The 14,365-nt window shown below is 36.6% G+C and overlaps 2 protein-coding genes across 2 annotated transcripts in view; both read right to left on the reverse strand.

The window, feature by feature from the left end:
• The window catches only part of LOC107558460 (serine/threonine-protein kinase D3-like), a 96,078-nt gene extending 85,162 nt beyond the window's left edge, over positions 1 to 10,916 (reverse strand). Inside the window, exon 1 of the mRNA XM_016242124.1 lies at positions 10,517 to 10,916. Coding sequence (XP_016097610.1) covers positions 10,517 to 10,801 — 285 coding nt within the window. The 5' untranslated portion in view covers positions 10,802 to 10,916. The remainder of the gene's footprint in view (positions 1 to 10,516) is intronic.
• A 2,389-nt stretch (positions 10,917 to 13,305) lies between these two features.
• LOC107558497 (adenylyltransferase and sulfurtransferase MOCS3) overlaps positions 13,306 to 14,365 on the reverse strand; it is a 17,110-nt gene continuing 16,050 nt past the window's right edge. Inside the window, exon 13 of the mRNA XM_016242154.1 lies at positions 13,306 to 13,576. Within this exon, the coding sequence (XP_016097640.1) occupies positions 13,419 to 13,576 (158 nt within the window). The 3' untranslated portion in view covers positions 13,306 to 13,418. The remainder of the gene's footprint in view (positions 13,577 to 14,365) is intronic.

Genomic DNA, 14,365 nt, shown 5'->3' on the forward strand with positions numbered 1-14,365 from the left:
GAGCACATTGACATGCTGGTGTTCCTAGCTCAAAATCTGAAAGTTGCAAAACAACTTTAGGATACAGTAATGGGTGTCAATCTCTCTCACCTCTGTAGAGAAAATCTGCATATAATTGCAGTAACGGATTCCATTTAATTATTTTGTTTACTAATTTGTTACTTGATGAATAAGATTGCACTGATTTTGTTTTTGCTTGAGGTTTAAGTATCTTTTGTTGATGTGATTGGATTTGATTTTACTTGGAAATACAAAAGATTGCACGAGAAAATCTGCATATAATTGCAGTAACGGATTCCATTTAATTATTTTGTTTACTAATTTGTTACTTGATGAATAAGATTGCACTGATTTTGTTTTTGCTTGAGGTTGCACTTTTTTTTACTTGGCTTTTGAACAAGTACACTACCTCAAGACATTTTTGTTCATGTAAAATATACTTCATTGTCATATTCATCTTTAAATAAAAATAAAAAAAGATTTACCCCCTTAATATTGTGGCAGTTTTTTACTCTGTGGTATCGAATATCGATATTTTTCAAGTTTAATTATTTTGTTTACTAATTTGTTACTTGATGAATAAGATTGCACTGATTTTGTTTTTGCTTGAGGTTTAAGTATCTTTTGTTGATGTGATTGGATTTGATTTTACTTGGAAATACAAAAGATTGCACTTTTTTTTACTTGCACTTTATTGGTTTTTGAATGTATGGCAATCTGAGAGGCTTTTGAACAAGTACACTACCTCAAGACATTTTTGTTCATGTAAAATATACCTCATTGTCATATTCATCTTTAAATTAAAAAAAAAAAAGATTTACCCCCTTAATATTGTGGCAGTTTTTTACTCCGTGGTATCGAATATCGATATTTTTCAAGGTATCGTATCAAAGTTAGAAATTCCAGTATCGTGACAACACTACCTCATTGTCATGTTCTAACCTTGCTATATTTATCTTTCAATAAAAATCTAAAATTGTATGCCCTTAAAGTTGTGGCATTTGTATCAAAAATGCTGTGGCATCAAAAATGGTATAGAATATCACTATTGTTATCGTATCAAAATCAAATATACTTCAAGTCTGTGACCATAGACTTTAAACGCTGATCATTATTTCTAGGGGTGGGACAAAAAATATAATGATTCTCCAATGCATCGCAATTCTCTCTTCAACAAGTCTGTAAATTTCAGAATCAGTTTTGAGTTTCTTTTTTCATATACACGATGGCACTTGTGAGTGTTAGCGACAGCCATATTCTGCTTGCTGCCAAATACACACAAACACAACATCGAGTAAGTATATAAACTTGCATAAAGTTTCATGGCTAAAACATTACATAGCGATGTGCTGTGAGAAATGTATGCTTTGCTTGACAATGTGCGGTTTCACTCACTGTCATTTCTGTTTTTTTTACCTTCCAAATGCTCTAAGGCGGCATCATGTATGCCATAATGCAGTACATACTGTATACATAAAGCTCACTTACTGACAGACGGCTGCTTTTAAATGCTCACATGTGTTTGTTGTGAAGTTACAAGGCTAAGCGTAACTCTGTCCGAACGGTTAAACGTATTTGAATCTCAAAATGATTCCAGAATAATTTTGGAATCAGATTTTGATTCCCAGAATTGGAATCAGATTGTGAGGTGCCTAAAGATTCCTACCCCTAATTATTTGCTATTATTGCCATCATTTTTTATTACATTAACACAGACACTCAATGACTGGGTTAACTGTCAAAAATTTTATAAAGGCTGCATTACCAATACGAGTGCTCTTTTCAATGAACAATTAATGGTAGGGGTGGAAACCCCTTAGAACCTTTAGAAATTTGACTAAAGGTAGAACTTTTGGATTATTGTCTTGACTGACTTTTATTTACATTACTTACCTTAGTAGTAGAATGGTTTTCAAAAGCTATATTATAAAAAAGTTACCAGTGAGCAGATGAGCACTGTACCTGATAGGTGTGATGACATTTATTATCCTGACTGCCTCTGTAGTCCCAATTTGACACTTTATAAACCGCCTTTTTTAAGACAAGAAAAAGCTTTAACAAAATTACAAGGGGATTTTACGGATCTATTTTAGGTAGTAGAATAAAAGTGAAAATATCTTAAGCTTGTATTAACCACAAACCTTATTTAAAGCATTCAACCAAAACTCATAACAAATTTTAAAAAAAAATCCCATTGATTTCAAGATAATGGAACTGGAAGTGATAAAATGCAACTAGTTTCCTGGTTTCCTGGTAAATACATAATGTAATCCAACAATATTAAGAATTTGTTACAAGTTATTCTAAACAATGCTAACAAATTTAAAATATAATTTTTTGCCCAATATGTCCAGAGTTTTTGGTTTTGATCTAAAGTTGTCACACCTTTTTGTGTTAAATGATAATAACAGACGCAGAGCCAATGCAAAACAAGTATTAAAGTTTGAATTTTGACTGATTGTTGAAAGTAGTAGAAATGCATTTTGTGTTCTAAAGATTCAATATTATGCTGTACATATTTACATAAAAATACAGCAACAAGCTTCGACACAAACTACATTTCTCGTCATCAAATGTTGTAAATTAAATAGCATCTATACATATTCTATACATGCTTTATCCTCTGTAAGCTTGCAGGGGAGTCAAATAAAAAGATTACATTTTACAGGAAAATACTATTTCCATTTTTCTACTTTAACATTTCATGTTTAATTCAATGTGTTACTTTGTTACTTATTCTTTCTTTGTAATTATTTGTGAAAATTACTTGCAGGTGAAAGTTGTTTCAAAATAAATCCTACACCATTTAAATTTTTTTAATTATTCATTATTTTCAACTGCTATTATTATTATTATTCTCTCTCTGGTATTTATTTTTTGTGGGTTTCATGCTGTCCGCTAAGGCATAGGACACACACAGGCTTTCCTCACCAAGGACATTAAACACCGTGCCTACACCGGACGCGAGAGGCAAAATACAGTAGAACCATTATCATCAGTGACGCTGTCTACACTGGTTGCGACGCGACATTAAACTGATGCCTTGTTCTATTTATGACGTACTGACACAAAGTTAAAATTATTTGCACCGGTCGCTTTGTCGCGTCCAGTGTAGAGGTGTTGCGGTGCAGCGCGACAACTGTAGCGTCCGGTATAGACACGGTGAGTGAAGCCGAGAGCAAGATATGTCTCGACATATTTTCTGCATTTAGCTTTTAAATGACCAGCACCTGCCTGAGTCTGTGCGACTTCATCTATAGCTTTTCTCTTCGCTTTCACAAACCGATCCATCTCCCATTCTAAGTTACGTCCTTTGGCTGTTTACCGTTTTATTTCTTTTCTTTTTCTGCTGATGGCCCACGCTCGACTTGAAGCAGCGCTGCTTAGACCGATGGGTGTGTGTCATCAAAGTACTGCGAGAGCTATAAGAGAGCGCGGATGTCTCCTTATGCTTTCTCTCGCCGTACTTTAATGTCATACACCGATCTGATCTTCAAGTGGAACACACCTCTTCACTCTTGCGTGTCACATGACCGAATGTAATCGCAGCCTCTGCTATTGAAAAATCGCGTTATTTCATATCGCCATATTATCGCAAATGCAATTAATCGTTCAGCCCTAGAGGAAACCCACAGCAACATGGGGGAAACATGCAAATTCCACACTGAAAGAAATCAGACTCAAATAATTAATGTAACTGAATATAATAATAATTAATTATTATTTGAATAATATTTTGAATTGGCACTTTTACAAGCCATTTGAAAGCGAAGAAAAGAGGGAAACTCAAATGAACTAACACCCCCCCCCCCCACCCCAACGGTGATACAGCGGTGTTGTCAGACGTCGATTAACCGGTGGGAAAATTTCCTCACCGTCACAACCCTAATTTACAGTAAATAACTGTAATACCCTTTGCATCATGGGAATTTTCTGTGACGTCAAACCCCACATACAGTGACTTACTGTATTTTTTTACATTGCTGTATACTACTGTATTTGCCGTAACAGCCTCTTTGGCGCAACTCTATTGAGGTTGCTTTATTTTCCTAATTTCTCACATTTGGATTGACAAGATTTGACTTACACAGTGTCTACAATGCCACAACAGCTTGGGACTGACTACACTGGATGTTTGATTGGATGATTGGAAAATCCGTTTGTCCTTCGTGTCAGAAACAGTGCGAGCGCTTGGAGTACATCTGTGCATCAGAAATATACCGGGGCATCACTTTACTGTCCGCATCCACTGTAGATAGTAGGCCTATAATGGGTTTTATATTGTCTTTTGTCGAGTCGCACAGCGCCACTCACGTCCGAGGAAGACACTGAACCAGCGGGACAGCGCCGCGGGTTTTGCCCGGGGATGAACCCGCGAGAGTGGAAGAGTTCCGGAGAACATCTGCGCTGTGTGTCAATGCACCTTACGAGAAAATAAGACCAGTAAGCAAGGTAAAAAATATATGTACGTTTGTCTGTCTGTTTGTGTCAACATTTTTGCACACCAGTTTAACCTAGTAACATTTACCCGTCAACATAGCGGTAACAAACTTTACTATGGTAATCTGCGCTGTCGTTTCAAATGACTTTTGTCAGCTTATTGAATTACCAAATTAAAATTACTTTTAACGAACAATGCTTTAGTGTTGGGCGATATGGTCATTTTTCAAATCGTCATATCGCCAGTCCGTGAGATCGCCGATAGACGATATTATCGTGCATGGGTGGGTGGGGGCAAGAGAGACTCCCTGTACTTGGCGTAGGCTGTTTCATAATAGGCTTGCCGCGATAGACGGTGTTGACGGTGATACCGTTGTTAAGCCGCAACACTGGTTACGTCACTTGCCCACCGCGGCACCGACCCCCACCGTCGTTTAGATTTTTTTATAGTAACAAAAAGCATTTAGTTCGGTAAAAGAACAGACACTACAATTAAAAACTGAACGCGGATGCTCAATGCAGCGTGCCGAACGACAGTCGCATCACAGATCAGATTTAATTTATCCAATGAGGAGAGTGAGTCGAGCTGACTGACAAGAAGAGTGGGATGAGACAGACAAGACGATGACGTATGATTTAGTTTCTAAATGAAATGCAAAAGCACCTGTTTGGTAGTATTTTGGATTTTGAAAAACCTGTTGACTTTTGCCGTTTATCTAAGGAGATTTTGGAAGTTTTTTTAAACATTTGTTTCTTATTTGGTTATATATTATACATGTTTACTCATTTCCAGTTACCTATTTAAACTTTATGGAAGTTATTTGATATTTTATATTAGGCATAGCCTGCCTTATAGCATGGTGTATTTTTATTCGTTTTATTAATAAAAGTTCTATGTTTTATATATAGGCTAAAGTGAGTTTGACTTTGTATTTTGTTGTTGCATTCAAGCAATTGACACCGAATTGCCGCTAATGCGCACGGCCCTTTTAAGCTATTTAAAAGCGAAGGAAAGCGAGGAAAAGAGGGAAGATTCAAACAAACTAAAAACAACAATTGCTTTACGCCGAATTGCCGCTATTTGAAAGTGAAAGTAAAATGCGCACGCCGCTTTTACAAGCTATTTAAAAGCAAAGGAAAGCAAGGAAAAGAGGAAACTCCCCTGCCCCCACAGTGATACCGGTATTATCGGTGTTGTCACACGTCGATTAATTGGTGGGAAAATTTCCTCACTGTCACAACCTTATTTCATAACTATTTGGTGTTTTAAACCGCACGCGCGTGCGCGAGAGAGAGAGAGAGAGAGGGAGCCTGTGGAAGCACCACAAATCTAAATAATATACTTTCAAACATACTCATAAACTAACATGTTAAATACAAAAATATTTAAAACAGCTAGTTCATATATATTCGGATACAACAGTCATACATCGCTATTAGGACCGTGTGACCTGTGACAAGTTTGCCGCATCGACGCACGGAAGGTCTGCAAAATCAGTCAATGTTGAAAATCAAAAGTAGATTTATTTTAAAGACCAACAGTTTAACACTAAATATTGGACATAAATGAACACGTTAAAAATAAAGTACTTCAAACAGGTAAGTTAATATATTTGAAGTAAATTTAAATTAAACAGATACATCAGTCATACAGCGCTCTGGACTGCGCGCCCCATGAAGAGCCCAACGCACCACCACAGAAACAAGAATGAGATGCGTTCTAACATAACTGTGGCATTAAACTCAGTTAGTGAGTGCTCAGTTAAAATATTGTACATATATAGGCCATTCAGATTACTTGTTAAAGTGCAACGAAATACCTTATATCAGTAGACGATATGTGTCTGTTTGTGGTTGGAGACTCCTTCACCGGCTACAGGCTCCTCATTTGCGCGCGTGTGAAATACAGTGCTGAATAAAAAAGCGGGGCAATTTGATAATAATAGCCGAATTATAATGGGCTGCCTAATAATAATAATGATTATTATTATTATTATTATTATTTAATACATTAATAGGAGAATGAGCCTAATATCGTCTTGACTATCGACAAAGACATCTGCTATCGTCGATATCTCTGACTATCTTCGATACACGATACTATCGTCTATCGGCACAACCCTACAACGCTTATCTTGTATTAACATCAAGTTAACTAATGTGAAATTTTGTTCAGGTGTTAGTAGTTAATGTTGGCCAGAAGCCTATTGAGAAAATAAAATCGTATGTTAGCTAGATTAAACAAGTTTTATGGCTAGCTGCCTTTCTAGTTTTAGAATTTGTTTGTTATAGTTTTTAATGGAATTTAAGATTTACTGCATTTTTTGTATTTGTGTTTTAAAGGCAACTACAATTAAGCATCAAGAAAGACATGAGTAGGCCAGCCACCCTGAGACTGATAATTCATGGTAAGAAAACAACTATGGTTTTGAGAGATTTGCGTATTCTATATGGGGTTTGCCTTTTAAAAGTGTGCCACGTTTTGGAGCAGCACCTGGGTTTTGCAGATGGCTATGTATTCTTTGGCTGCTTATCTTTTTTCCCCATTATGTTTCTGTTGCCTAAAGATTCTTTGTTAGGTTAAATCCAGATGATACAACAATGCACTGCAAAATGTCCTAAGACAAGATAAATGAAAATGCACTGTTCCAGCATGGGAAGACTTATTATTTATAAGTGTTTTACATGCAATGTTTTGAATAAAGAATTTGATATATTGTAATTATTGTGTTTTAATTGAATGTCAGTAGTACCTATGTAGGGTAAAAATAAAATGAATTCTAAATAAAAATTATATATTAAATATATATTGAAATATATTAAAATGAATTACAGTAGTATACTGATGAATTTGATTTTTTTTTACAGTTATTTACTGTAAAACAGTACAGTTTCCTACTGTAAACCTTAATTACAGTAACTTACTGGCAACAGTGTTGCCAGTAAGTTACTGTAAAAACCCTTTTAAATGTCTAACAGTGTGATATTCAGCTTCTTTACCAGACAGTAATGGCACAGATGCTGTCATTCACAGGTCACCTGACCACATAGCTGCTCTCAGAACAAGGCCATGATTTGAAGCCACCGCTTACAGGTTTTAAAAGGCAGAGATTTATTTACACAGTTTATATTAATTGGTAGAAAAACCAAAGCCTGAGATTTAGATTTACCAAACAAGCCAATACAACTAAAAGAGTGCAATGAGAATTCGAAATCCTTTATTCAAGACTTTTAAAGTGCATACTCCAAATTTGGCAGTGTGCTGATCAGTCTAATGGTTTTGGTTTTTTTTTTCTTGAACTGACAAATTCAAATTTCCCCATAATAGAAATCTTCTGAATGTGTGCTACATACTGCACAATTTATTTAAAATATGAAGGTGATCAGTAAAATAAATAAATATATTTACATTTTCAAAACAGGAAAAAAAAAAAAACTTTAAAGAGTTGTCAATGACAGTGGTTCTCCATGCAACTCAATTAATCAATAATTTGTTTATTTTCACTATCGATTTATTCTAAATTTCAACCATTAATTTTTGAAGACCTACTGGGAATGCACCTAAATTTTGGACACTAAAAAGAGAAATATGAACAGAAACTGCAACTTTAACAGATCCAATAACTGAAACTTTGACATGAAGTAGCTGATTAAAGCAGAATTAATGTAAACACAAGGTGATAACATCTTCTCAGAAAAAGCATGTGTTTGCTGTATGTACAATGTGTGACAATTTATAAAAATGTATAAAACAATAAAAATGTCTAATAGATTGTACGCATGCACTTATCTGCCCCATGCATTACACAGAAAGGTAAAAATGTGCTTGTATTATCCAAAAAACTCTCTAATTGATTTTTCAAGGTTATTGTGTTCTGTCATAACAGTGCATGTGAAAAACCAGACCTTTGTTTAAAATATCAATATTACATTGATTAACAATGACACATGCATAACTACATGCCTATATTTTACTGTAAACAACACAAAAATTATATTTATAATATATTTTTGTATTCATGTTGTTTTATATGTTTTTGAAAACTTTTATATTATTACACCATAAAAATCTAAAATGTAAAACTTTTCTTGTAAAGTTTCAATTGAATGATTTTAGGGCCAGATTTACTATCAGCTTCGGCCAGCACAAACCCTCATTTGGCATTAAAAAACTACGGTCAGGATTTACTAAAGACACGCAGTGGGAAATTAGTGCTGAAAAGGCAGGGACACAGTTACACTAATTTCCGCGCCTCATCTTATTGAATATGCATTTGTAGGAGTTTCCCTTTTGATCGGAAAATTTATGGGAGGAGAGTGTTTAAATGAATCATGCAACGCAATTTACTAAGATTTGCAGCATTATTTAACGCCCCAAAAAAGCATGTCTTAAAGCAGGAGGTAATTTGCGCTGCTCTTGGTAAATTGCACTGGTCATTATGGAAATGAGATGTTGCATCTGCACTGTAAAAAAAAAATACAAAATCAAAAGTTGAGAAAACGTAAAAGTTTAAGGCAACCAGCTTCAGAAAACTTTTGAGTTTTCTCAACTTGTTGTTTTCAGTTTATACAACAAAAAGTTGAGCAAACTCAAAAATCTCCTACAAAAACTCAAATCTCCTGAAGCTGGTTGCCTTAAACTAAAGTTTTCTTAACTTTTTATTTTTTACAGTGCATGTTCTTTAACGTGCACCTTGTCAGTAAATCACCCGCAGCATTTTCCTCTTTCTTTTCCTTTATGGAATTGTGCTCTAACACTAATTTGCCATGTTTAGTAAATCTGGCCCATAATGTCATGTGGTGTAACCATCAAGTCAAATGTAATAACATGTTTTGGTAGCACTTTATTTTAAGGACCAACTCTCACTATTAACTAGCACGCATAATACCAGAATATTGGCTATTTGTTAGTACTTATAAAACACATATTTATGCCTTATTTTGCATGACCATATTTTAGATCCCATAATCCTACTGCATACCTAAACATATCTAACAATATGAATGTTACAAAAAAACTTTATAGTGGTTTAAATGATGATGGAGATGCACAAAGACGCATTTTTACTTTAGCACACATATATCAACCAAGGGGAAAATGTTTAGACTACTTGTGCCCAGTTTTCAGACAGTTAAAAAATATATATATAAAACAAAGTCTAGTTAAAATGATACTGAATCATTGATGCACGTCAAAAGCAGCTGTCACGGTTGCTAGGTGTCATAAGCAATCCTCTGTAGGCTAGACCATCTCATTTAACGTTTAGTTCGAACCTTGCGGCCTTTGAAGGTTGCATCCCCTGAATTGGGACACAGCTATAGAGTTAAGTCGACCAAAAATAGGCATTTCAGTACAGTGCATCAGGCTGTTCTGATTTAGGCTTTAGGATTTTATTTTTTTCTAATTGATTGGACTTATTTCCTGTTTTCCTCTAATGAACAATCAAAAATCTTTTTGTGTAACACCAATATCTAGGCCTATCTATCAATCTATTTATCTATCCATCCATCCATCCAACTAGACAGAAAAGGCCTAACAACACACATAGCCTTTGGCACCACAGCTTTCTCTCTCTTTAGACTACCCAAGCATTCAAATTACATGAATTCAAATCATACATTTACTGTAATACTAAGTTATGACTGAGGTCAGAAATCCATAGCCATTGCCTTCACCATCTGAACAGCGGAAATGTGCTGCTAGCAACATGCATCCCACCTCATCTGCCGTGTTTGTGGAAATGCATGTGGATCAAAGCAGATTTAGATGAGATTGAATGAAAATGTGTTCTTTAATCAGTCACTAATGCTCCTCATGCTCATCCACCTAAATCAACTTCCTGAAGATTACAGGAAACAACTCGCATCAGTCAATTAGTCTTACCCTTTTACAGAAATGACCAGAACTCAATTTCAAAAATAAGCATGTGGTCTGAAAACATATATACTTTTTGAAGCAAAAATGTGTAGAGATTTGACATACACTATCAAATGATGTTATAAAGTGTAACCAAGTCCCTAGACTCGGTAAGCGAGTGGATCATGCACATAAGAAATATCCTTGAAACGTTATTACCTTTTGATCGACTATGGAGCAGACCAAATCCTTCACAGAACTGAGGGACAGATCGTGTGGCTCCAGGGTGACCATCTCCCTAGTAAGTCCGATCTGAAGGAGGAAGGACACTCCGTGGAGGGAGCTGGTGGGGCTCGGAACGCTGTGATTCCCATTGGAGAGACGGCCGCAGAGTGGCACCGGAGGGCTGGGTGATGGAGAGGGGGTTGGGGGTGCAGTCTGATGCTGAGAGTGGACAAAGGGTTTAGGTAAGGTCAGAGGAGAGGTGCTACTACTGGCAGACATTAGTTTCCTCCGCAGATTGAAAGTAAACCGTGTAAAACTGACAAGCTTGGAAACCGTGGCTGATATCTAGTGAGTGGGCAGGTTGTGTTTTGAATTAAACACAATATTCTTCTGTCCTAAGGCAGATCACAGAACTGAGGGACAGATCGTGTGGCTCCAGGGTGACCATCTCCCTAGTAAGTCCGATCTGAAGGAGGAAGGACACTCCGTGGAGGGAGCTGGTGGGGCTCGGAACGCTGTGATTCCCATTGGAGAGACGGCCGCAGAGTGGCACCGGAGGGCTGGGTGATGGAGAGGGGGTTGGGGGTGCAGTCTGATGCTGAGAGTGGACGAAGGGTTTAGGTAAGGTCAGAGGAGAGGGGCTACTACTGGCAGACATTAGTTTCCTCCGCAGATTGAAAGTAAACCGTGTAAAACTGACAAGCTTGGAAACCGTGGCTGATATCTAGTGAGTGGGCAGGTTGTGTTTTGAATTAAACACAATATTCTTCTGTCCTAAGGCAGGTGAAGAGAATCGCTGCGGTCATGTGCAATCTGTGCCGTACGAGGAAGCGAAATCGGACCAAAGAATAAGGTGCCTATTTTTCCGCTGCGTTTCCCTCTAAGAACCTGCAATCCGGATAGCATGCTTCATGGCTGGCTGTGTGATTTCCAGCACATGTTGCACACGTTGGATTGATAAGGTTGTCACTCCACGGCTGAGCGATCAGGATGCCAGCGTGATGTTTGACAAAGTGGCTTCCATTGTCATCCAGCTCCTCATTCCTGTTTGAAACAAAACAGATTCAAGTCTTTATTCCATATTTGTTCCCAGTGCTCATGAAGCCATTATCTGCATAAGTGAAACTCAACGTATTCTGGAAGAGTTTTGCACATTTTTTTGTCTTTTGCACTTAGGAACTCCAGCTCACATCTGGAAGCACATCTGGAGACCCTCCCACTCTAGATCACAAAACTGGCACAAGACCACAAATACCAGCAAAACAAGTTATACAATGTCTTTTGTGCAGGCTTTATCATCACGCATCATGAGCATCTGAATCTCAAGACGAAATCAATCTAGAAGGACACACTGAAGACAAGAGGAAAAGCGAGGAAACATACCTTTAAGGCTGGAAAGGCGTTTCCCTAACAAGAGATGAAAAAAAAGCTTACTATCAATGGAAAGCGAGGACTTGAACGCCTCGAGGTTTCTTTTTGGAAGCTTCTGATGCTTAATTTAAAGTAAAGCCAGTAAAGCATCGCTCGGTTGTAGAGTCCCTTACATGAGCTCGATTTGAAAACTTTCTATCCTCTTTTCATGTTACATTCTACTCCTTCAAACGCGCCTCAGTATCTGCTCTCCGTTTCCGCGGGCTACTAAGAAACGCCGCATAGACAGAGAAAGTAAAGCCTGAAGGAAATGGCAGGTCTGTCGAGCTGAAGAAGTTGAGCTTCATAAGTGCAGAAATGTTTTTCTCTTTCTCTCGCTGCCTGACGCGCATGTCCCTCACGCGCAGTTTCCGTTATGTGCGCGCTGAGCGCGTTTTCGCGCCCTCTACCGGCGTCGTTCCACAGCCACTGTGACGCAACGCTTTGTAGCGTCTTCTTGAATATTAGTTACATTGTTGCGATATTTCTCTGCGATCGTCCACAAAGCTCGGATTGTTGATTATACGATATATCATATATTTCTATATAGTATTATATAAATGGTATGGTTCGGTATTTCATTGAAATATAAATATGAAAAAGCTTTACTCCTGTATTATAATATTATTTCTAATTATTGCAATTAACTATTAATCGGTGAAGCTGTTTAATAATGTTTGCAAATGGCCTGTTATAGTTAAAATTAAGTACAGTCATTATAGCTGCAGTTTAGGCTCTCTAATCATTTCAACAAAATATGAGGGATCCCAAAGATTGCATGTTTGTTTGTTTTTTATTGCCTTAATCTATTTTACATAACATATATCACAGAAGACCCCATTCAAATAATTACACAGGCCTATGTTTGACTCTTCCTCTGTTGTTATCTGGATGAACAAATGTTTTTATGTTTTGTGATAGTTGTTCACGAGTCTATTGTTAACTGAACAGTTTTTTAGCATCCTCTGCAAATCTTTGCGCACAATCATTTCAAACTTTTGAACAAGTTCATCTTTTAAAATGCATATATTATTTTGTCTTGTGGATGATTTGTAAGCATTTCTGATGGGAAAAGGCATGGCTGATCTAAAAAAACTTACAAAAAAAACTTTTATGATCTCTTTATTTTGTTAATATTATACATGTTCTGCATATCCCACAAGGTATCACTTGTTTTTATCACTGCAGCCATGTGCTGTATAAAATGTATCAAGCGATAATGATAACTTTACTCTATATTAATTCAAGAATCTCGGTATAAAATTAAAGGTACAGAGGAAGAATGACTATTACTAGAATTTGTAGAAATAAAGAAATCAGTTTGATTATATTACACACATTAAGATATACTTTAATCAACAAAAAGGCAGGGGGTGGAGAGGTGCCATAAAAATTCATACCAATAACAAAATAAATGAAATAAAAGTACATTGATAACAACTTTAATGCTTTAATTCATGACATTAATACAGATGATTAACGGCAGTCAATATTGAGGAAAAGAGGGGTCTATCTTGTTAGCCCAGGCCATCAATCCTCCACTGACGTCCTTCACAGTGATCTGCTCAATTTCTTGTCCAGACATTTTCTCCAGCAGCTGAACAGCCTTCTGGGAGTCATTGCCAAGTTTGCAAACCACAAACACTACAAGACAATAAAGGTAAACATACAGAGTAAAGCTAAGTTTATTCACTCCAATCATGCTGCATACAAAGAAGATTCTTTTCCCAAACAAAACACACTTACACATATAAAGCTTTGAAATAATTAAGACTTTTTAATATTTCTAAAAGCAATCTCCTATTCTCATGAATATTTTTTTTAATAATGTGCATTTATTTGATTATTTTGATTAAAAATGCAGGAAAAAAACAGTAATATTATTACAATTTAAAAGACCAGGGGGGTATTCCACAAAGCAGGTTATGTGACATATTTAAGGTAAGCAAGTGGATAAACTCGGCTTTCGGTTCCAAAAACAGAGGTAACTCTCAGTGTATGTAAGTAGCCATAGCAACCTACTCTCTGAACATAACCTGCTGATATATACAGTGGGTACGGAAAGTATTCAGACCCCCTTACATTTTTCACTCTTTGTTATATTGCAGCCATTTGCTAAAATCATTTAAGTTCATTTTTTTTCCTCAATGTACACACAGCACCCCATATTGACAGAAAAACACAGAATTGTTGACATTTTTGCAGATTTATTAAAAAAGAAAAACTGAAATATCACATGGTCCTAAGTATTCAGACCCTTTGCTCAGTATTTAGTAGAAGCACCCTTTGGATCTAATACAGCCATGAGTCTTTTTGGGAAAGATGCAACAAGTTTTTCACACCTGGACTTGGGGATCCTCTGCCATTCCTCCTTGCAGATCCTCCCCAGTTCTGTCAGGTTGGATGGTAAACGTTAGTGGACAGCCATTTTTA

This window comes from Sinocyclocheilus grahami, unplaced genomic scaffold (genome assembly GCF_001515645.1).
Source record: "Sinocyclocheilus grahami isolate Dianchi unplaced genomic scaffold, SAMN03320097.WGS_v1.1 scaffold646.1, whole genome shotgun sequence".
In the NCBI taxonomy this organism is placed as follows: domain Eukaryota; kingdom Metazoa; phylum Chordata; class Actinopteri; order Cypriniformes; family Cyprinidae; genus Sinocyclocheilus; species Sinocyclocheilus grahami.